At 46.5% G+C, this 24,077-nt stretch overlaps 1 protein-coding gene across 2 annotated transcripts in view; it reads left to right on the forward strand.

Moving 5' to 3' along the window:
• The first annotated feature begins 1,974 nt into the window (after nt 1-1,974).
• The window catches only part of RAB31 (RAB31, member RAS oncogene family), a 75,061-nt gene continuing 52,958 nt past the window's right edge, over nt 1,975-24,077 (forward strand). The window contains exon 1 of one of the 2 annotated variants that reach the window (XM_037379937.1): nt 1,975-2,094. In XM_037379937.1, coding sequence (XP_037235834.1) covers nt 2,056-2,094 — 39 coding nt within the window. In that variant the 5' untranslated portion in view covers nt 1,975-2,055. The remainder of the gene's footprint in view (nt 2,095-24,077) is intronic. The other variant, XM_037379938.1, reaches the window with a different exon arrangement.

A 24,077-nucleotide genomic window follows, 5' to 3' on the forward strand; every position in this document is an offset into this window, starting at 1 on the left:
GGGCGCCCATTTCAACTCCATATTTTAGAAGTTTCCCCAGATAAGAGGAAAGATGGGAATCTGACTTGCTTTCCTGGGCAAATTTCTCAGGCGCTGTTTTGTATTACGGTGGTACTGCGTCAAGGCAGCAATTAGGCATGTACTTACATGCCTTTGAACTTGGTAGGATGTATTACTGTCAAAAATGGATAGGCTTAAGCAAGTGCTCTCCCAGACTGGAACTCTATTAATTGTACTCTAGTGCACGTCGGCATTGAGAGGCTTTAGAATGTTAAGGCACCTCAGTTAAAGCTGCAGAGTCAATGCACATGCAGTAAAGTGCATTAACCTGCTCTATGGATGCTGCCATTGCCATTACATCATTGCAGGTTAATCCCAGCGCACCTATGGACAAACACTCAAGCCGTGCTTGCAGCACTGAACAGCTTTGAACATAGCATGCCACTTCTCAGTCTCTTTCTGTAATCCACAATCTAATGCAGATTTGATTAGAATCTAATGTAACTCTTTCACATGTACAATAAGCAAAAATTCCCACACATCAAAAATTACAAATTCTCAACCAAAGAAAAGGGAGAGATGACTTCTGTTTGAAGATGTGACCAGAAAAAAAAAGAAAAAAAAAAAAAAAAAGAGAGAAGAATTTATGGAAAGGTGATCCTGAACCATAACACCATCTGTGAATCTCAGAATCTCAGTCCCTCAACAGTGGAAAAGTCTGAATCCAAGTCAGAGGAGCAACATTCAACTCAGACTTAAAACTGAAAGAAAGGCTGGAGTAGGATGGTGTAAAACCTTAAAAATTCACCTGCTGTTGATTTGTAGAATAAATTACTGACTGAAATGTCAAGCTGCTTGAACTTAGTTGTGCTATGAGTGCAAACTGTAATTGTTCTGTGTTAGTGAGTGTATCTTATTTGCTTATTGAAAAACTTTATTGTATAATGCATCCTTGTGGAAAGCCAGTGAGCAGACAGAATCCTAACATTGGTTGTCTGAAAACCTGATGTGTTTTGCTTCTCTTTGCTAAGTTCTCCTGAAAAAAGAAAAGCTTAATTTAATCACAAGCATCTCTCTGATGATTCTCTCCTCTGATCTCCTGCTGTTAATACTCTCTCCCCTGACAGGCTGTAATACTCCACTAGAAATGCTTTGTGTTTTCCTCCTTGGGGATAACAACTTCTCTGCTCCAAACATTTCCTTGGCCTAGGATTCTGGAGCTCTGGAAGAGTGCAAACATCTTCCAGCCTATCAATGCGAGTGTGGGACCCCATGTGGAAATAGTTAGTGACATAATGAACACCACAAGAGTTTATTGCCAGGAAGCTCCTAATGACGTGGCAGTAATCTCACAATGACTAATGAAGATTTCCTTCATTTCTTCTTAGCAATTCTACCAGATAGATTACTGAAAAAAAATGAAAATAAAACTATAGAACAGAAGCTATAATTTAAAATCCCTGGCAAATGACACTCTTGTCCTTTGCGGGGGTTATGGCATGCAACTCTTCCCCATTAATTCTAGGATTTTGGCTACCAAGAGCAGAAGAGTGGCTACAAACCCACCTCGCTGATTTCGGTGGACTGGTCCTAACATCAGCCACGATGCAGTGTTCAGTGCAACTTTTTGACGTGTGGGGTGCAGCCCTGCTACCAACCTGAGGCCGGCTTGTTCTAATCGAAAAAGGGTCCGTATTACCAGAACTGGGTACAAACGGAGTTACTCTTTTAAACGTTTTCTGCACATAGGAAGTCAAACCAAAACAACCCCCCACTGGACGGGCAGACGGATTCAGATCGTTCCTAACCGAAGCAGCCCAACTCCCGCACCGAGGCCAGCACACTCCCCGCCCTCCTCCAACCCTACGGCCACCGTGCCCGCCCCGGCCCTCTCGCAGGCGGGACGCGGGGGGCTGCGGGCGGCGGCGAGGCGGGGCCGGGCGCATGTGACCGGCGGCGGGGGCGGCCCCGGCGGGTGCTGTGCCGCGCCGCGGCGGGGCAGTGCGGAGCGGCGGCGGCGGCCTGGGGGATGCGGAGCGGCCGGGTCCCGGGCAGATGATGGCGATACGCGAGCTGAAAGTGTGTCTGCTTGGAGTGAGTAGAGGGGAGCGGGGGGGCGACTTCCCCCTTTCTTTCCCACCCCGCAGGTGGGGGCTGAGAGAGACGGGGGACTGGCTAAGGGGGGGAACGGGTCCAGCCGCCCCCCCCTCACCCCCGGCGGGCGCCGCGTCTCCCCGTCCCGGGCTTGGCCGCAGCGCCCCCCCCCCCCCCCCCCCCCCCGCCGGGACTTGGCAGCCGCGCACCGGCCTGCGGGGGGGCTCCGGTGGGGTGTTCTGATCAGGTTTTGCCTTGTTTCAGAACTTTTTTCAAGCGGGGGGGGGGGGCGCGAGGGGTGAGGGGCTCTCTTTGGGGACGCCTCCCCCCCGCGCTTCCCAAGCCGGGGGCGGCCCCGTGGCCGGTGGCCCTCCGGTGCCCGAGCCCCGAACGGCGCCCGGGCGGGGTTTGCCGGCCGCCCCCCGCCCGGCAGGCTGTCGGGTTTGGTCACTTCGGGCTCGCCGAGCCCCTGCAGCGATGGTGGGCAGCGAGGCGGGGGGAGCGAGCGACGGGATTTGGGCTGGCACCTTCTGCCGGGCGCCTCGGCCCCGTGGCACCGACGTGCTCTGTCGGTGCTTTGTTTCGTGACTTGCCTGGGTTTATTCAGAGCTTCTTTCGCTCGCCTCCTTACGGGAATGTCCTTTTTGCCATTGTGTTTTTGGTGGTTTGTTTTTTTTTTTTTTTTCTTCTTTTGCTTTTGGCGAACCCGTGTGCGCGTTTCCCATCTGGAGCAGCAATGTGCTTAGCTTTGCAGTTTGGCTCCGCTGGCCCCGCGCTGCCCTGCTCGCAGGGAGCTACAGCAAAACGCCTCGCCGAGCTGCTACAAACACGGCCGGGAGAGCAGAGCCGCCGCTTCTGACAGTTACTAGCAGAGCACCGCTACTTAGCCGTTGTTTTGGTTTGGTTTTTTGTTTGTTTGGTTTGTTTGGTTTTTTTTAAATCAAACATCTCAAATGTTTGCGATGCGAGTTAGGCTGCTTTTAGGTCTGTGTCTCCATAAACGTTGAGAAAAGGTGCGTGACTGAAGGCGTTTTAGAGTGGATTCTTGTTCACACACTGCAAGTGAGTCCAACATTTATAAACCAAACAGATGCAGGCACTCCAGTCCTGGTTTGTGTTGACGCTTGCCCCAGCAGGAGTGAGTACCTTGCCTGGAGTAAGTGCCAGGACGTAGTGCCAGGGCACTGGGGAGTTCAAAGTATTTAGTGGTGACCATTCCTCCTTTCCTGGTTAGAATTCCTACCTTTGACTTTTAAAATGGCATAGAGGCAAAATAAATATGGTTTATACAAATGTGAGGAGTCTGTGGTAGAATATGTGGGTATGTCTTTTATTTTTTCTTCCCCAGCAGAAAATCCTGTAATTTTATGGAAATGAAATGTCTTGTGGGATGACATTCCTCTTGCCTATTACTTATTGCTGTTTTGTAACATTAAAATGTACTGGAGGTTTTGCAAGGCAATTGTTTACTTTTAAGACAGGAAAAGAAACTTACAAAGCAGCTCCATGTTACTAGGAGTGTGCAATTACTCTGTAGATTGGTTAAAATGATAGGGTGGCAGTGGAAATACGTAGGAAGATGTGTCTGTAGTTACAGTCACTTAGCAGTTAGTGAGATGTTCTTTCCTGAGTTTTAATAGGGTATAATCCTAGAAAACCATCTACTTCTGATCATAGACATCTCATTTACCGTGAAGGTTGATACACTTTTCCCGAAAGAGAGGAATCCTTCATATGACGAATCCCCTCAGTAAGTTCAGACAGGTTTCCAGAACAGGGAAACTGTCCATGTGAACAAGTGTAGGCATTAATCTTCTGATCTGCTTGAAAGCTAGATGGCAACTCAAAAATACGTTTTCAGATCTACCAAAAGGAATCTTAACAGTTGTCTTTTCGGTAGGTCCTGGACCTGGTAGGTTAATCTGTGCTGTATCTAGAAGGTCCCCTGATAATCAGCCAGGTCTGGCGTGTCCAGGTCCCGAGGGGAGTTCCTATCCTTGTCATAAGTAGGGATTAAATTGGTTTGTAAACCTGTATCCCTCTCCACTTCTGAACAAAGCCCTAGTAGGCTGCACCTTGAAATCAGACGGGAGGATCACTGATGGTCTGTGCCCCTCAGCTGTGCAAAGGGCCTGGATTTGGGCTGTTTCTGCCAGCTCAGAATTCCCCAATGGGGAAAAATTGCAGCTGGCACAATGATTGCAAAGCCAGCTTCTCCACAAGCCCTGAAGCCCTGTTTGGCTGTAGAGGGTCTGGATGGGAGGGTGAGGAGAGGGGGATAGAGAAAACAGAGCTGTGCTTCATGCTGCCAGCCCTATAAGCTAGTGCAGTACTCCAGGGCCAGTGTTTGGCCTGGAGCCATTGCAGCAGGGATGGGGAGTAAGTTACTGGCTCTTGGATGAAACCCCTCATTGCCAGGAGGGAACCTGGCCTGTGATTTGTAGCATAAATCTAAAAAACCTGGGGTTTGGGTATCTGCATTTCACTTTCTCCTCCTCCAGAGAATCTTGGGGTTTTTAAAGCTGTCTGTGGGTGTGATGGGAACGATTTGGAGCAGCCTGGATTACTGCACAACAAGAGGATGGTGGTAGGGTTTGTAGGCAAGGAAGTGGCCAGCAAGAGGAGGACAGGGAGGAAATCTGTGGCAACTCAAGGCCAGGTGTGAGTCAGTTTGGAAGACAGCGTTGTTGATGGCAGAGCTTTGCTATTCATGAATTTGAGAAGGCAGTGCTCCCTGAGGAGAGGTGGGTACAGTTTGCTGCTGGGCTGGCAGGAATGGGATGCCTGCCTGATTGTTCAGTGCCTCACAGCCTCAGGTGCAAGAGCTGTGGAGGTACAACTTCAATAGCTCTCTTGAGTATGTTGCCATGCAAGTGGCCTCAAGCCTGCTCCTAAACTACTTCCCCCAGTAAATTATTGCTGCTGGGCAGTGAGTTATCTGGACGTGGAGGGTGTTCGTCTTTTTAAGTGCACTTGAGCATCAGCTCCAAGTCCTGGCTTGTCACCCCAAACTCTTCCTGGTCTCTCAGTCCAGTCTGTTGTTTGTTCACACCAGTTGTCCCTGTGCTGAGGCCACCTGCATCTAGGGCTAAGCATGTTTGAGCTGCAGCTCAGTTTATGCAGTGAAATGAAGTGCAGCTCCCATTTGACTTGCGTGATGTCTCTGTGCTGAGTGGGTGCCCTCTCGAGGGGGTGAAGGAGAGAAGGGCAAAGGGGGACTGGTGTGTTTCTGAGTGCCGAAATGTGTGCAGCTGCCAGGTTTCCTAATCTGGCTGTGCCGTTGAGTACCATGTGCCTTGGCTCCTGACATTTTTCTTTATGCAAGCTGGAGGAGCGATTTACAACTCTCTGCCAAGTCCTGACATAATTGTGTGTGGCAACCGCAGAAGAGATTGCCAGATTTCGGACTAAGGCAAAGTTTCTTGTCTTTGTTGCTTCCTGAGGAAACTTTGACGGTCCTTCAGAGAGACTTTGGGAGGTGGCTTGCTAACTACCATCTAAAGTGACCTCCATTACTCCTTTCCTTTTGTTTTTTGTTTATTACATTTTTGTGTTGTGACTGTCCATCGTAGGACCAAAGAAGGTAGTACTGGAAAAGGCTCAGCTGTCATCCCTTGGCCCTAAAGCTCCTCTTATAACTTTACTGATGTATGTCTCACCTGTTCTTAAAAAAACTCATGATGAAAATTTATCTTCTCTCCAGAGTTACGTCCCAGAGCTTAACTGCTCTTAACTGCAGAAAGTTTTTTCCAAACGTACTGCCTACATCGTCCTTGTCTGAGGCTTGTTTCTTTAGCCTCCTGTTTGTGTTTCATTTTCTTGCTCATAAGAAGTCACTTGCTGGCATGTGTCCTGTTAGCATGTAGTCTGAAAATACAGTCTGAGGTTTGGTAAGCCTACGTTGTAAAAGGAGTGACGATTCCTCTTTGGCAGAGGAGGTTTCCTCAGGAGTTTCTCCACAACTGAATCCCATTTGCTATGTATGGAGAACAGTTTATTACCTTTGACAATGTCATGCCACCTTGGTGGGCAGCGTCTGCATGTGTAGGCTGTGGAACTGAGCTCAGAATTGTTTGACGTTCAGAGTAATTGGGAACGTGATAATAGTTTTCTCAAGGAGAAAATCTCTCTGGTTTTCTTTTCTTCATGTTGTGATAATGTAAAGCTCTGGATTCTGCTGGATGGAGAACAAATCCCTGTAGCAGAGCACATGCGTGTGTCAGACCTTTTGGTGCAAAGCTGAAGTACCCACTCTTCTTCTCTGGGTAGCTATTATACTGAACGTGTATGACTGAGAGTGTTATAGTTTGCGTTGGTGTTAATAAAAACCAACAATTTTATTTCTCTTTTGACTCTAAAATGTTTGTTGCTATTCATGCTCTTAGTGCCTAGATGTCCCGACCCAAATAGGAGCACTGCTGTTAAAAATGCACCCCTGGATGGCTTGTACCAGTTAAGGAACTTTCCTCTCACTAGATACGTGCAAGGGGGTCTACATGTTGAGGTGAGCCTCCTGCTGAAGACAGTAACACTACACAAGTGCAGAAGCTGTGCGTACATCAGTAGCTACAGTGCTGTAGCCTAAAACAGAACAAGAGGGACCAAAGTAGTGCAGACAGCAAAGGTGGTTGTGAGAAGATTGTACTGATGAAGTAGATGTATGCCTTCTAAAATTTTGTCCACAAAATAGTCGTCTGAGAGAAGAAGAGAGACTGACAAGTGATCTTTTTTTCCCCCCTTCCTTGTTAATTGTTCTTCGTAATCTACTTAGAGTTACTTGTTTACATAATAAACCATGAATTACTATCATGAGGGAAATTTTTGAATCATGACTTTGCATGGCTGCCTGTCTTGTGGAGTCACTGGTGTGAAGTGTCCATCATTGCAGCCTTTCCATCAAAGGAGCCCTCCTCTGTGTCTCTTTCCTAGCCACTTATTTCTTTGCATTGTAGTGAAACATGAAATCACATGTAAAACTGGACGATGATTTTAAGTTCACAAGGAACTGAAAGGCAGACAGCCAGACACGCAGTTAGTGTGACTACATATGCCTCATTTCCTTGGGAAATGGCTTTCCTTGTATTCTTCCTTGGTGAAGAGTGCTCTGGTTTGCACTGCATGTGTGCATATAGCACTTCTGTATGCCATTGCTCTGCTTTGCCATTCAAAAGAACAGTCTACCAGGATGCTGAAGGAGACTGGGGCTGGTGATTTGGGGTTGGATTTTTTTTTTTTTAAATATTGCATAAAAATCCAGTTACATACCAAGTGAGAAATGCCTTTTCTCTTGTATCAGTAAACAAGTATGTTCAGAAGCCTAAACTAGCTTTTTCCTATTAATTTATGTTTAAATGGCTACGATCAGATTTTTGTGATGTAGTAGATATTTAATATGTAGGTAAATAATTTCTCAGAATTTAACAGAATTCAGGATTTCATATTGACCTTGGCCTTACTGCTTTCCTGATGTATCTGCAAAACTTTATTTACTCATATCTTCCAAAGTTTTGTGTGGGATTGCTTAGAAAGTGAGTAGGCTGGGTTGACTGGAACATCCTTCTAGGAAAAGATGAGTGCGGAGGCCACATTTTGCTTTCGTTTCCAGCAGCACAACTATAGTGGATTTCTGAGGCAGCAGAAGGCAAGACTCGGGGCAGATTTTACTTTCAGAAGCTGCAAAGCCTCTGAAGGGGAAGCTTGCTGCTGCAAACGGACTGGGCAGCAAGAGAATACCCCATGGCTGGTGCCTGCTGCTGCACGTGATCGGCTCAGGTCCGCTGGTAACCAGCTCTCTGCTCCCATCCACTGCTTATAACTTGCCTGTTGAATGAGACTATGCTGTGGCTGTCATCCAGAAATCATATGCAGTCTGTAGTTATACTGTCTCTGAAATTGTATTTATTGCTTTGTTTATATTGTTATCAGTCGGGGCTTTTTTTTTATGTTTCCCCAGCGCTTCTTTTTGATTTCTTAGTATTGGCTGAAAAATTGAGAAACCTTGTTTCACGGTAATTCTGAGAACTCAGTAAATTCTTTCTACCGAAATTAGGAAGTTGAATGGGTAATAAACTCTCTCTTTTTTTTTTTTAACGAGGATGAATGCAGTTTTAGCCCTACCCAGTGAAGTAGTGCTGAGGCAGACTGTGTGAAGCAACCAGAAACTCTGCATGTGAGAAATGTGTGGGGAGAAGAAAAAGCCTCTCACTCTCATCAGACAAGTACTTTTAACTGGCTTAGGTCAAAGCATATTAAAAGGCCATTTTTTATTTACATTTAAAGTATGTTTTCTGAGACTCTGGTTGATGGTACAGCTTGTTTCTAAAGTGTTAATTTGCCTTATGGATAGGGTGTGTTGCAGTTAAAGGAAGTGGGGAGCAAAATAGGCGTTAGCTGAGCTGCTCATGGGTGAAGGCCTCTGAACCTGCAGGGATTTTGCATACAGTGATGTTTATAAATTACAGCGCTCATAAATTTTGCTGGTGTTGGGTTGTGTCTGAGCTGGGTGTGTGGGTGCTGCAGAGTGCAAGTGTACAGGCTGGAGAGACGTATTCTTTCTAAAATTTCTCAAGCTAATGCCTTGGTGTGAGAAGCATGTACAGAGAGGCTGGAGCCACATCTCTGCTCCGGTTGCTCTCAAACACCTCCCTTCTGCTCCCTCTTCCAAGTGCCATTTGCCTGTTCTTCAGGTTAGTTAGACCCCCCAGGGACTGTTGTTGATCATGTATTTTCTGGCTGCACCCTGTGCAGAGGAGATCAGGGCAGGCAGGCACCATTTCCTTAGCTTCCTATGCCTTGGTTTTGAGGGGGACGACGAGAGGTGCCTTGAAATGGAACAGAGCTGGCTTTAGCAGGTTCACACTGTTGACCCCACCTTCCTCGTAGTTCAGCTGCTGCCTCAGAAAACAAGCTGTTGAGTGCAGGGCAACCTGTTTCTTCTCAGCTTCAGTGGTTCATCAACCTCCATTGATGAGAGGCTTGTAGTTTGGAGTTGTGGTTCGACCGCCTTGCCATCATCTCCATCTGGAGGTTTGGGGCTTCCTCAGCTCATGTTTTCCTCAAACTATATCTGGGGCCAGCTGAATGCCCAACACATGGATGGATATCCAGAGGTACCCTCCAAAAGGGTCAGGAAAGGTGGTGGGGAAACTGGGTGGGTTCATCTGGTCTAGTCTGCTGTATCCTGATATCAAAGGGAACAAGGCATTTGCCTGGCTAAATTAGATAGCATGCCCATCAGGTGTTTGTTTCAGTCTTTCTCAGGGTTGGTCTCCTTTTATAAAGCTCATCTGTAAAGCTGGGAGCACCAAGAGTCTAGTTTTCAGGCCAACAGTCGTTTGGCGTCTCCAGAGCTGGCAGTGCATGTCAGTTCAGTAAGTATCTATTCCCTCTTCTGCCCCTGGTTTGCTCACACGTGCCGTGGATGCTGGCACGCAGGCTGGTAGCCGAGTGCTTCCTGCTCTGGCTTGTGCCTTCAGCTGCTCCCACAGCTCTGCAGCCCCGTGGGTGAGCCGGACCCAGCAGCTGGCACAGGGGGCTGTAGGGTAGCACACAGCCCCCCAGGCATGGCCAGAGCTGCTGGCTGTGGGTTTCTAAATGCTTCGCCTACTAACCTTTACAGCGGACTTAAGCTGGTTTATTTTTTCCTCTCCACTTCCTTTGGATAATTGGCTGCATTATAAAATATTAAAAAATAATAATCCTGCCTCCATCCAGCGCTAATCACACTGATGGGTTAGATCATCCCACGCTTTTTGGACGGAGTAGAGCAAGCCTTCAGTGCTCTGCTCCTTGTCGGGGCTCATCATGCCCCCCACCGCCTCGCATTTGCAGCCTAGGGGCAGCTCGTGTGAGTACAACTGCAGCCCTTCGCTAGGAGGTACATGGGAGCTCCATGGGGCACGCACACCTGAAGTAAACGAGAGTAAAAGATGTTTTTATTCTCACAGAGATGTTTTTCTTCTAGTTACATTACCTGGTAGAGGCTGGGTAATGGTGTAAGGGTCAAGGTGAAAGGAAACTTTTTAAATTCCATCTCAACTTGTAATGTACCAGGGAAGGGACATGGTTCAGTTTTCTTCTGAAACGTCTTGTACAACCTTCCCGTGGACACATGTGGTTTTGAATGCCACTGCAAGGAGACAAATCCAAGCTTTAGAAAGCTGACAGAGGAGGTGGATGGGAGGCCAGCTCGGAGCATGGCCTTGTGTAAGCAAATGCCAATGGTTTGATTTACAGTCTCCAGCCTTGCAGGGCTGCTCCCGAAAACAACAGGCAGTGGAACAAGCACCGTTTATTTTCACTTGACTATTTTTAAACATAAATGCTAGTTAGTGTGTGGTTTTCATATTTCTTGGAGAGGATAGAGCAGTTATGGTTTTGCACTTTTTGTTTTGGACAGAGTATGTTCTTTTTTGGGCAACATGTGGAAGTACATGTGCAAGAAATCCAGCTACTAAATACTTTGTGTCCCTGAGTTATTGTTTCCTCCTTTGTCAGCAGAGCGACAGGATGCTGCAGACGTCACTGGGTGTCCCGACTGGACGGGTCAGCCTCTGCTGGGCACAGCTGCAGGGGACTATAAAAAACTGTAAGGGCAGTCTTTTAAAACAATTATCAGCCTCTTGCAAGAATTCACCTACAGCTAGGGGACCCTCTGAGGCAGATTTTCCTTTACTTTAAAGCCTGTCTACAGAACCAAAGTGAGATAGAAGAGGTCCTAAAGTGGGTTTAATTTTGAAAAAAGCAAATTTTTTGGGCTCATTTCATTCTGCAGCAAACAAAACTTGGTAAGCGTCAGTAGGATCTATGGTTCATCAGCAAAGCTGTGCTGCGAGCGATGAGATGTGTCCTCCCATGCTCACTGGTGACCTGTGAGCTAATACTGTGCATTAGAGAAGCTTTAACCTTCTCTGTCTTAGGCTTGTAATCAGTAGCTGGTACCTTGTCTCCAGGGTTGCCTTCTCCAGATGTGCCCATTTCTTGTTTGTGAGGCTGATGCTGGGAATTCAGCGGCAGAAGAGGAATCCTTAGAGATTTGGCCAACATCTGGTGTGTGCCAACACAGAGAAGCTGTAGTAGGTCTTACAGCTTCCCAAAGACTGGTGTGAACAGCATTGGTGAGAGGACTCCCTTGAATATGGTGTGGAGTCACACCAAGGCTCAGCTTGGCTCTTGGGATTTTTAATTCTTTTTAACTGTTTGATTTAAGGGAGAGAAAGTACATTATTGTTGTGGTTGGTAGTTTAGGAGTTAGAAACATATTACAGCTGAAAAATTTGAGGTGTTTGTCCATGCACAGTCACAATTTTAATCTCAAGCAGCTTCTGCTGTCTGTGGAAGCAAATACTACGTATGTTTCCTTAAGGCAATCTTTGTTAGTTTAAAAAAAGCAACCCTTTCACTGATGGATATACACAGCAGCCTGTAAAGGCACTCTTCCACTTTGTGGCTGGGTAAATCTGGCAGTTGGTTAGTTCCTGGAGGGATTTGGGAAATTAGAAAGAACAGATTCCCATTATTGAATAGGAAGCCCATGATAGCTTTTTCTTCCTTGGTGTACTAAATACATGTACGTCTATTTTAAGAGTCCCAGCATCAACACTTGCAATATATCTTATTAAAGCTAATATGAACAGGAAGCTTCCAACCACATTTAGGCCGGAAGTCCTTCATGGCGCATAATCCATGCTGACTTCAATCTTTGCAATACTATGCAGGCAACCTTATTTTTAGGATACTCAGTCCTTGAATGTGTTACATGTTTGTTTTTTGTTTTTTTTCTTGCATTATCCCTTAAGTCAGCATTTTTCTTTTTTTGGACGATACCACTCTTGTGGAAAATTCAAGGAAAGCTGGACTTTATTTTTGTCTTAGTTTGCTTGAATGTCAATGAAGGAATTAAACATTGCCCCCCACATTTAATGTCTTCAACTGTTATGACTCCAGCAGGAGAGGGTAGCTAGTGTGAATAGTCTTCAGAGTCAGTTGTTTTGTCCTTGGATATTTACTCTTTGTTTCCTCGGATTTTTTTTTCTTTTTTCTTTCCCTTCAGGGTGTGCTTGAAAAGAATAAGTGCATGCCTGGGCATTAAGACAGGCAACTGGAGCACATTTTGTGTTACAAAAATTGTGGTTGTATAAAACCAGGTAACATAAATGCTGATTTAAGATTATGTTACTGAAGCCCTAATTTGAGTAGTGTCCTTAAGCATCTGTTTGATTCTAAGCACTGGGGTGTAATCCCTCTTCAGTAGTGTATCAGGGTATGTCATTCAGCCTTTGCCGAATGGGCTAAATTGAATCCCAAGCTTAAAGCTTAGTGTATACTTTAATATACAGCTGAATGCAGTGCTGTGTGGAGGACAAAGATAAAAGTTTATGTAAATTAAATATTTGAGATAATGCAGCTCTTGAGTGATTCCTGTCATTTAACATTAAAAGCAGATAAAAAGCAGGTAAAGCTCAGTTTAACCTCTGCTTGGTTTTCAGCATCTGGTAGGCTCTTTGAAGATGGTGACCAGGTAGTAAGTTTATCCAGAGTTTCGTGACCAGGCTTGCCTTCTCCTTCACGCTGGTGTGGAGAAAGGCAGAGAGAGAATAAACCTTTGGCACCCATAGAATTAAGTCCAAATTAAAAAAGGTTGAAGGGCAGTGGTAGCCCTACAGCCCCCCAAAATTTTCAGGAATATTTTAAGTGATGGCCAGTAGAAAAAGGGGTGTAAAAGTCGATGTAGAGGAGATTTGGAGGAACTAATGGAGGAGGAAGTGGAGGACTGAAATTGAGAGAACAAGGGAAAGCATTAGAGGAGCATTGTGGAGGACCAGTGGGAGGGAATGAGGAACATGGAGAGGGTAAGTCAGAGTGGGAGGGAGGGAGGGAAAGAGAAGCTCCTTTTGTGTGGCTGAGTCTTTTCTGCTTTGGGGGGAAAGATCAAATCCACTCTTCTTCTACCCCTGCTATTCTTGTCCCTTGAGCTGTCCTTAAATGTACCGAACTTCATGGTTTAGCATTCCACTTGAAATGCTCCCAGCACGTTTATCAGTTGAGATTTGCGAAGTCTGTATGCTTTTGACCATTTCTGGTTTACAAACTCAGAGTGAAGATGAGAAAAATTGGCCAGGTGGATAAAAATTTCCTTCTGCCAGTCAGTTCCAAGTTAGATACTTACTTCCTAGTTATTTTTGTGTGGAGAGAGGAAGGTGCTGTGACAATAACAGCAACAAAGTCTGTTCCTGCTCGTTTTAAGGGCTTTTCCCTAAAATGTTGAATTTCGTAGCATTGGTGGTACCAGCTTTAGGAGTTGCTGGGTTTCATTCCAGCTGAAATCAAAGGGAAGTGAATATACTCAAGAAGTCATCTGCTTAAGGGATACAACCTTGTGCTGATAATGTCTTCCATTTATGAGCCTGTTTGGTGCAGATAGCTTTACTCTCAGAAGGTTGACAGCAGCACACAGTAAATCCACAGATAAAAAACTCAGCCCTGGGTTTTATTATACTATGCTTGCTGTTATCCCTGCGGTTTACTTGCATGGGTGACAGAAGGGAAAGCACCAGGTGGGTCTTTATATGATGCTGTTTAAAATAAGTGTTGACATTTACTATATTAGGGAAAACTTTAGATCCAGGCAATAGGTGAAATGAAAATGAAATCACTATTAATCCAAGTTAATTAAACATAATAGTTTGGTGAAAAATTTCTTAATGCAGATCTAGGTTTATGCAAACCTCTGGTTGTCCATTCTCAGTCCTGCACATCAATTCAGGAAATGAAAACCCCCAGTTTCAAGGACTTTAGATCTCTCCTTGGTGCCATTTAATGTCCATGTAGATGTACATTATCTACATGATATTTACATTTAACGGTAGATAACAAATGTTATCTCAACTCTGCCCCCTCACCTGCTGCCCTGGAGGAAGGCACGCTTTTTAACGCATCTGGAAGGCTACAAAGGCAGCTTTTCAAAGGCTGTGGATGGGCTGACAAGTGGTAAGTATGCATAAAGAAGGTGCCATTAGCAGCTGGTCAACCTTCACCTTCTGATAAAGGAGGGTACCTCAGACCTTTGATGGTCGTCAGAGACTGCTGATTTTCCGGGCTGTTGTGTCAGCTAAAAGGAACTGATAAGCAGAGGCAGAGTTTTGGGCAACAAAACCAGGAACAAAATCCTTAGCCCCTGTCCTCACCCTCACGGCACCCTGAACCACTGAAGGCTGCTGGTGTCTGGCCGCCTTTGGCCAGTGGACAGGCTAGGAGTTGTTTGCCTCTGGGTCTCGGTAGGTGACATACCCAGTACTAGGGCTCTGCTAATTTGGAGCAGAGATCGGGGCCACAGGGCTGGTTCCCATTTGTTAGGGGAAGTGTCTTTATATAGCTGCCCTCTGATGTCTCCTTCCTCTCTGTTGCCTGTTGCTGCAAGAGAGAAGGGATCAGGCTTTTTTTCCTCCAGGGCTGAAGTTTTCAACTGGTGTTTAAATTGGCACTCATAATGTGTGTGGCTTTTTTCTTCCTTTTTGGTATGAAATGCAATAATAAATTGCAGGTGAGGTAATTACAAATTGGGAGGGCAATGTCTGAACATTGGATTGAGTTGCTTACTGAGCTTGAATGGGCAAATCTGAAGGTAATTCAGCCCTTACACAAATTTTCCAGGTGACTGCTGGACAATTTTTGTATTACTGAAATAGTAAACTCAACACCAGGAGTAGTTTCCTCAAATGCTGTACCTAGCTGATGTGCATAGAGTTGATTGCATAAGAGCCACTGCTTTCATTTAGTAAAATAAAATTGCTTTGTTGGGATTTGTAGGCACTCTGTAATAAGAAACTATAATGTTTGGGTTGGTTTATCAATCCAGACTGGCTGGAAGACTTTGAATATCTTCTGTGTGGGGGCAGTTATATCAAATCTCTGACACTGCCACCCCCACGCCCCATCCCCCCCTTTTAGTAAGTGACACTAACAAGCCTGCATTTTGAAATTATGGCCCCTAATGATAGGATTTGACTATGGAGGAGACAGGATGTTGGAGTATGAGCAGAAACTCGTGTCAAACAGCAATTCAGGTCAAAGATTACCTCCTCATTATACCATTATTTTGAAAGTTTCAGCTGCTACAAATATGTGTGGGGAAGGTTCACTTAGAAAAAGAGTTTGGTTTGGAAATAACTCAGAATTGTTTATCCCGTTTTTTGCTGCCAAACTGTACTCAAAACCAACATTTGTCAGGATGATGTTGCCTAACATGTTTACTGAACTACAAAAGCCTCAGGATATTTATGTATTTCGTCTGAAAATTGAATTTAGTTTCTCTGATCACTGCATTGCACAATGGTGATGAATGATATTTAACCAGATTATGCTGGTGTGTGTGCACATGGCCGATAGAGATAACAGCCCCTGCAATCAATAGTCATTATCATTGACCATGTGAGGTACAGTGCCTTACTTCTAGGTTACTTCCTTACACTTACCCCTTACTTAATTTTTCAAGTCCAGGGCCAATTGTCAGGATTCCTAAGCAGATACTATTCATACAGATTTTTACTCTGTTTTTAATAGGAATATATCTGTGGAAACAGTAGTACATCAAGTGGATTTTTATGACTGCTTGTGTATTTTGCCATAGAGTGGGTAGGAAAAAGATAGCAGATGTTAAAAAATCCCCAAAATTTGTCCAGCAGATAAACTGACCATCTGAGTTGCCAAAATCGGGTCTCACTGTCAAGAAGATTGCATAGGCATTAAAGCAGGGCTTGCAGTTTTTCTTTGTTTTACTTCATCTTTGGTTTTAGCTCCTGCCTGTTGATGTTTCATGTGCTGGAGAGATGTGCTGTTTGCTCTTGGTTCCTGCTTTGTTGGTGGTGGGGATGATGAGTGGTGACCACCACCCATGTGTGGCACCACAGTAGGAATTTTCCCATGGTAAACCAGGGTTCTCGTTTCTCCTTCTCACCTGAAAAATGAAGCGGTGTACATGGATGTGATCATACTTAAGTGTCTGTGGTGATGCTTAGGTGGGAAATCAGCAAGCCAGTAGCAGGGAGAGGTTATCGAGGTGAACAGAGGTGTTGGGAATGAGAAGTTAGGAGAGCACACTGTGGAGTTTGAGGTAATAGACTGACTTATCGCTTACAGGGCGTCTGTCAGGGTAGGTTTACCTGCTGGTCTGTGTTATGCCTTGGTCAGGAGGATCCTGTGATTCAGTGATCAGTAGAAGGCAATTGGAATTATGGTTCTTGTTTGGATGGTAGTGACGCTATGAGGTCCCACAGCTATATGTCTCCTAAAAATGAACAATAAAAACCCCATCCCCCTGTGGCATACAACATTGCTGATACTGTGCAGACTTGGGTGTGGTTGGTTTCCCCCCCCCCTTCTTGGTTCATTAATACGGTGATTTATGTGTGGCGTATGGCATCCCTTTGCAGCTGCCTTTGCTACGTTCACACCACTCATTGTCACACAGGGCTCCCAAGGGGGTAACAGCAGTGGGAGATGCCCGTGTTTCCAGGGGAAGGTCTCGGGCTCTCCTCTTCTTTCCATCTCTGTCTGTCCCGCTTGCCTATTCCTTGTAACTATGCCATGCAATCCTCTTTCCTTCCTTACCCAGGCTCTTGGTTCCCAATTCATTGAGCGACTTAGCCGGTGCTCCTTCCTCCTTCTTCCTGTCCCAGTATGGCCCAGTTGGCCATTTCCTTCTCCCTCAGTACCAGGAGTCACCAGGTGGTGCTATTTCCCAATTAAATGCCCTCCCTTACATTGCAGCATAGTCCAGCCCTCGTAGAAGGGTTGGGGTTTATGGTGTCTGGTTTTGTGATGGAGCTTTCTTTGGTGGGCAGCTGTGCTGGGTACCGCGAGGGGTCTTGCTTCTTGCCATGTGTTCAGTTCCGAGTCAATTTTTTTGCAGCAAAGTTGCTCCCTGTGACTTAATCAGCCAGTGCCTTGTTCGACTTTGAGGTCTCAAAAAGGCTGGACTGCTTCTGCACAGCTTGTGACCACAGAGTTGTACTCAAAAGCTGCTTTACTGTAGTGTAAAGCATGAGCAGGTCTCACTAAGGATATCCTCAGGCTTTGTGCTTTTGGGTGCCCCCCCCATCCAGTGGGAGGTTTTTTGCTTGTTCGTTGGCATATGCTGCTACTCCAAAGGAGAGGGGTGGGTGTGTGACTGCTCCCTTGAAAGGTGCTCCTCGTTCCTCCTTTCATCCTCTCATCTTGTTAGTCAACTAGATTGGTACCGTCTTACGTGAAGCTGCTTTTTATAGGGATCATGCTCTTCCTTGAAACTGTAGAGGCAGTTCAAAACAAGGAGTTCAGCATCTTAAGTGAATAGCCAATGCCCCCAAAAGCCTCAATTTGAGATGAAGGAATGCAAATAAACACCAAGTTCCCGTCTTCCTTTTCACTGGGCTAAGCAATTCTTCTGCAGCTGTCCATACCACATGCTGTCAAGGGCATAAGAAATTAGTTGATTGAGATTCTGCTCTTTGATTTCAATTTAAAATCCTCCGTTTCTCTCAGCAGTTCAGCTACCGTTCTGAATTTGATAGCTTGTGTGGAGAAGGAAAGGAAATGTGTAAGAAAAGACACAGAGAATTAGCTGGAAATTTGATGTGGGGAAGCAGTTTCTAAATAATATTAATAACAGTTGAAGGCTGTTATCTTTGCCATCCACACTCATGCTAGCATGGCGGTGTGGTTAGCTTGTGGTTAGGGATTTTTTGACCAAAGTAGATGAGCTTTAAAAATTGCAAAGTTGGACATTCCAGAGCTAGGTTGGCTGCAGTGTTAATTGGTTGTTATAATTAATGCATTCTACAGTGTTGCTTTTCTTGAGTCATGTGGCAGACAAAGGAACTGAGGTAGCTGGAGTACTGACCCATGGGCTATGTTTTCTTCATCAATAGCATTTCTGTTTTGCCTTATGGTTTTATTTATTTATTTTTATTCTATTGGAGTTATTTTAAAGAACAGCTTTGAAGGAAGCTTCTTTGTTCTCCCTTTCCCTCCGCAGCTCCCTGTCTCATAAAGATCACTTTATATTCCCATGCCAATTTGACACACACAAGAGTTGGCAGGTCATGAAAGAGCAATGTGGTTTCTAAGTGCTGGGTGAGTAAATGTACAGCAGCCTGTGGGCCGCTTTGTGATTTCTTGGGTAGTAGATAGTTTTAACTGACCACTAATCCTGCCACCCACTGCTAGTGCGGTGTAAAACAAGGATTTGTTCCTTACTGCTGGTTTAATGACATGTCAGTCACTGGATCATGCATGAAGGAAAGATAACTCCCTTTCCGACTAGATCATCTTTCCCACACTGTCTCTTGCATTCTTTTGAGGTGGTAATGCTCCTTCCCTCAAGTCCCGGCATATGGAGAAACCTTTCCATACTTGGAGTCAGATCTTCAGCTGAAGTTAGTGGATTGCCTATTAGCTGTCAGGTGAGAGCGAGCACTTTGGGTGAATCCTTTTGAAAACCAAGTGTTTGGGGAAGAAAGAAGAGGGAAGGTACAGCTGGTCCACTTGTCTCAAAGTTTTTCACACCGCAGCTGCAACTCTCCATGCCTTCAGCTCAGCATGAAGAGCTGGAGATTGGAGCCCTGCTTATAATAGGATAATGCCAAGTATCTTGAAAACACTCTGGGAGAGATTTTGGTTTCATATAACATTACATACACAAATACGTGCATATCTCTAGGAAAGTGAATTTATTGCTAACATTAGCTACTATACAGACATTAGCCTGCTCTTCTGTCTTTCTCATCTCTGGCCAGGCACATTGGTTTGATAGAATGATAAAGTGCTTTTGGCATCTATGTTTGCTTTTTACTTTATAGTTTGGTGAGGCCATGGTGTTGCCTGGACTCTCCAGGTATATTTTTGTCAAAAGTAGATAGATGGAGAGATTGTAATTAATATTCCAGGCCAGGGGTGGGGGAGAGCTAGCAATATCTTTATTTTCTGTATAAGAGAGGAAAGGATGCAGGCAAATATTAAAGAAAGTGTATTTGAAACTGTTAGGGGGTTTTGGCTTTAAAAGGTTACTAGGCTGGCATCTGGTGGAGAGCAATGGATCTGTGACAGTGGATATGGAGGAACTTACTGACTCCAGAGAAGCCTATAAAATGGCTGGACAAGTAGGACTGCATTCCCTGGCTCCAAGTATGGCAGGTATCAAGAGTAGTTATGCATGTCCGAGTTCAGTTCCACAGGAGGATGTGTGCAGGATGTGTGTGAAAGGAAATCACATGCTGAATAATCGCACTGGGACAGGAGCCAAAACCCGGCAGCAGGCATTTGGCTGCAGTGGCTGGTGAGGAATGGGAGAGGTGGGCAGGGCTGCAGATGCACCCAGCTCTTGTGCAGGGCAGATGGGCAGTTGCTGTACGTGTTTTGCTAACTGCTGTGACCTGAAGGAAAACAAATCATCTGATTTCTTCACATGATATTTTATACATTCAGAGGTGTATTGGATTTGTGTGGCAAGGTTTTGGTAGCAGCGAGTGGTGGGAGCTACACAGGGGTGGCTTCTGTGAGCAGCTGCGAGAAGCTTCCCCCATGTCTGATGGAGCCAGTGCCAGCCGGCTCCAAGACAGACCCACCGCTGGCCAAGGCCGAGCCCATCAGCAATGGTGGTAGCGCCTCTGGGGTAACACATTTAAGAGGGGGGGAAAGAGAAGACTTCAATGACTGCAGCCAGAGAGAGAGTGTGAATATGTGAGAGCAACACCCCCGCAGCCCCCAGGTCAGTGCAGGAGGGGCAGGGGGGCTCCAGGCGCCGGAGCAGAGATTCCCCTGCAGCCCGTGGTGAAGCCCACGGTGGGGCAGGCTGTGCCCCTCAGCCCGTGGGGGTCCATGGTGGAGCAGATCCCCACCCGCAGCCCGTGGGGGTCCATGGTGGAGCAGATCCCCACCTGCAGCCTGTGGAGGTCCATGGTGGAGCAGATCCCCACCTGCAGCCCGTGGAGGTCCATGGTGGAGCAGACCCCCACCCGCAGCCTGTGGGGGCCCATGGTGGAGCAGATCCCCACCTGCAGCCCGTGGGGGTCCGTGGTGGAGCAGATCCCCACCTGCAGCCAGTGGAGGACCCCACGCCAGAGCAGGTGGGTGCCCAAAGGAGGCTGCGACCCCGTGGGAAGCCCAGGCTGGGGCAGGGTCCTGGCAGGGCCTGTGACCCCGTGGGAAGCCCAGGCTGGGGCAGGGTCCTGGCAGCGCCTGTGACCCCGCGGGGAGAGGAGCCCGGGCTGGGGCAGGGTCCTGGCAGCGCCTGTGACCCCGCGGGGAGAGGAGCCCAGGCTGGGGCAGGGTCCTGGCAGCGCCTGTGACCCCGCGGGGAGAGGAGCCCAGGCTGGGGCAGGGTCCTGGCAGCACCTGTGACCCCGCGGGGACCCAGGCTGGGGCAGGGTCCTGGCAGCGCCTGTGACCCCGCGGGGAGAGGAGCCCGGGCTGGGGCAGGGTCCTGGCAGCGCCTGTGACCCCGCGGGGAGAGGAGCCCAGGCTGGGGCAGGGTCCTGGCAGCGCCTGTGACCCCGCGGGGACCCAGGCTGGGGCAGGCTGTGGAGAACTGCAGCCCGTGGGCAGGGCTGACACCGGAGCAGCTGATGGAGGACTGTCTCCCGCGGGAGGGACCCCAGGCTGGAGCAGGGCAGTGTGAGGAGCCTCCCCCTGCGAGGCAGGAGCGGCAGAGACAGCGTGTGATGGACTGACCGCAGCCCCCGCTCCCGTCCCCCTGCGCTGCTGGGCGGGGGGGGGACAGAAATCGGGGGTGAAGCTGAGCCTGGGGGGAAGGGAGGGGTGGCGGGAAGGTGTGAGATTTGGTCTTATTTCTCATTATCCTACTCTGATCTGATCAGTAGTTGTTGCAAAGAAATGGTTTATGTTAAAGTCGCTTAAAGAAGCACCATCAAAGATATGAGCAAAATAGTTCTAATATGAGTTTGCAATTTTACAAGTTCGATGGCAAGGTTCACTCTGTTACTTATTATATGGATAGAAGACAGAAAATTCTTTTAACTTGACTTTTAAAATTAAAATCAAATTAAAAATCAAGTTGAAATTGGCCCAAAATGATTTTACACAGGGATCAAAGATGTGATGTAAGGGGTAAGGGAAGCCTTCCGTTGAGTCACGGGTTTGAGTGGCCACCCTTGCTTTCTAATGCTTTGATAGCAGTTGTGAGTGGTAGATCCAATCCTAGTTGCAGGCTTAGACAACAGATTATATCTAAGGGTATATAGAGAGTGGGGGTTTATTCACAGTTTAAGGTTGATCACAAAATAGTAGCAGCACTTAATCAGCCATTGATTTAATATTTTCCAAGTGATTCAATAGGATTTAATTCAGTTATAACAGCGATTTGATTATGGATCTGAAATGATGTCGCGTATACTGTATTGGTCATGCAGTATCCAAATTGCACACACGCACAAACGGAAAGGAATAGGTATATGGAAATATATATACAAAGGTATACCTATTAAATGTTACCCTCGAGTTCAGTGAAATGTTCACATTGAATGCCTTTGCATTTCTCAGCGGGCAAAGGGTTGAGCCTCTAGGAGCAGGGGTATCGGCCCATGCTCCATCATCAGCCTTTGGTGACAGTTCCCCTTAGGAGTTTGTGATGCTGGTTGCAGCTGGTGCGGTCCAGGAGAGCTGGAGAGCTCAAAGGGTCTGACTTCAACCACTACTTTATAGGGTTGGAGATGACTGGCTTTAGCCATCCATAAAACTCCATCCTGGCCGTTACGTGAGTTGGTCGTTTTCAAGTGGCAGTGGTACCATTCCACTTGGGCTACAGTTCAGTCAGGAATGCCCCAAGGCTGTCGGGGGATGACCATTTACTGTTTTCATTTCCACGTTCTCCAGGTAACAAGAATTTCTGGTACAGGCAGTACCACTCCCCACCTTAGTCACGCAAGAGCTGTTGGTATGATCAAGAGGTGCATAACTGTCCAACTCATTACTCAAATGCCAAAGCCTAACAGGGATTCCTGAGGTCATAGTGCAGCCCAGCGAAGGGGGTGAGCTGTACCACCACAGCAATAAATTAAACTAATTTCTAAAAGCTGAGTCTGTTTTGCCCATGACAGTAATGGGTGGATTATCTCCCTGTCTGTATCTTGACCCACCGGCCTTTTGCTGTATTTTTTCTCCCCTGCCCAGCTGAGGAGGAGAGTGATAGAGCAGCTTTGGTGGGCACCTGGTACCCAGCCAGGGTCAGCCTGCCATGAGAGGCCAGAGAGCATTAAGCCCTGGCCAGCAGATATTTTTCTGTTTTAAAATGGCAATTAGGAATATGCAGATGATATTGAAGATGCATATAAATACCAAACAAACACAGTCCGCACTTGGCTGTCTCTTAAGGCACTTAAATGGTTCTTTGTAACTGTACCGACTGAACACTTTACAACTATCACCAACATAAATCCCCATAATGCTGTTACAAGATAAAAATCAAGTAATTACTATTTTCATTTAACAGCTATTAAGTTGAGGAGGATAGATCCAAGAATCCCTGTGCCAAATGCAGTCCTTGCAGCCCTAGGAGGAAGGATTGTATTCTGATATAACAGGACTGACCTCATTGGGGGTAGAAAAATGTCCCTGAGAACAAACAGTGCACTTCCTATGTGCAGAGGGAATTAGAGCTAATCTAATGCTAATGTGCACCAGAGGAAAAAGCCTTGTGCTGTAGCTAATTTGTGCTCCACAACACCAGCACTGACCTGAAATTACACTAGCAATTAGAAATGATGTGTAGGGTGTCCTACTGTGGGAGAATTGACACAGACCATCCTAACTTTATGGGAGTAATATACTGACTGTCTTAAAAGATACCAGTATTACCATCTATTATGAGTTTAAAGCAGGTCATGCAACAAACAGAAATGCAGACAGGGATGTACTTGTAAGGTTCACACGTGGACAGATGACCAAAAGAACTGTGGTGGTTCCTACTGTAAAAGTGAGACCCTGCAGAATAATCCTCCCCCTCAAAACGCAGTTGCATTGAGATCTGTGTGTTTATACTGGGATCTTGGGGAGCTTGGTTCCAGTGTTCAGTGGGAGAGTTGCTGTTCATTTGGCAAGCACCCTTCACTTGGGAAAGTGCATGATAGTGCATTGACAGTCCTGGAGACCAACTCTGGTTCTCGTTCTTCTTTTCAAAAATTTGATTTGCAGCTGGTACCCCCAGACCTTTGCAGAAATTCCTTGTAGATCACTGCTGGCATAAGGCCACGTCCAGTGTTGTTTGGGGCTCTTGTTGCAGAAGTACATTGCCAGGCTTGGTAATGAAGGAAGTCAAACTATGAAAGGTACTGATGATGGGTTAGGGAGGAAACATACAATGGACCTCTTGTTTGATAGAGGCCCTGGCGGGGACTTGAAAAATCGTGGTGCCGCTTTGGGGAGCAGGCATGCCCCTGGGCCAGTTCTGTAGCTCTGGAAGGAGGATCCCAGCAAATCAACAGAGGGAGGAACTTCTCCAAGAATGATGTTGCTCACGGGAAATACCTCATTGTATAGGGCTGTAACAGAAGTTAGTATTTATCAAAATTATTTGTGTCCCAAATGAGATGCGTATTCTTTTGATCGCAGAAGTGAGGCTTCAGAGCACCTCAGCCTGCATCCCTCTAGTTCAGGCTGAAGCCTCAGGCAGTTTTGTGTTGGTGATGTGGCTGTGAGCCAATGTGTCAGTCTAAGAGCTGCTCTTGTATTTTCATCTGTGTGCTTATGCAGTGGTGGGATTGGCTTGCTTGATACATCTTGCAGATGGAAAAACTGAATACAGTGAGAAGCTATTTGCACTTCTTCCTTAGACACTGCTCTGCAGTGCACGGCTGCATTTTTGTGGGGACAAGCCTGATGCTTGGCAGATTCAGTTCGGTCCCAGGAGTGTATCTGAACCCAAGTCTCCTGAAAGGTATTTCTCCTTACTGCAGTGTTTTCAGGCAAGTAAGTGATTCCCAAGTACAGGGAAG

Source organism: Falco rusticolus, chromosome 3 (genome assembly GCF_015220075.1).
Source record: "Falco rusticolus isolate bFalRus1 chromosome 3, bFalRus1.pri, whole genome shotgun sequence".
NCBI lineage: Eukaryota > Metazoa > Chordata > Aves > Falconiformes > Falconidae > Falco > Falco rusticolus.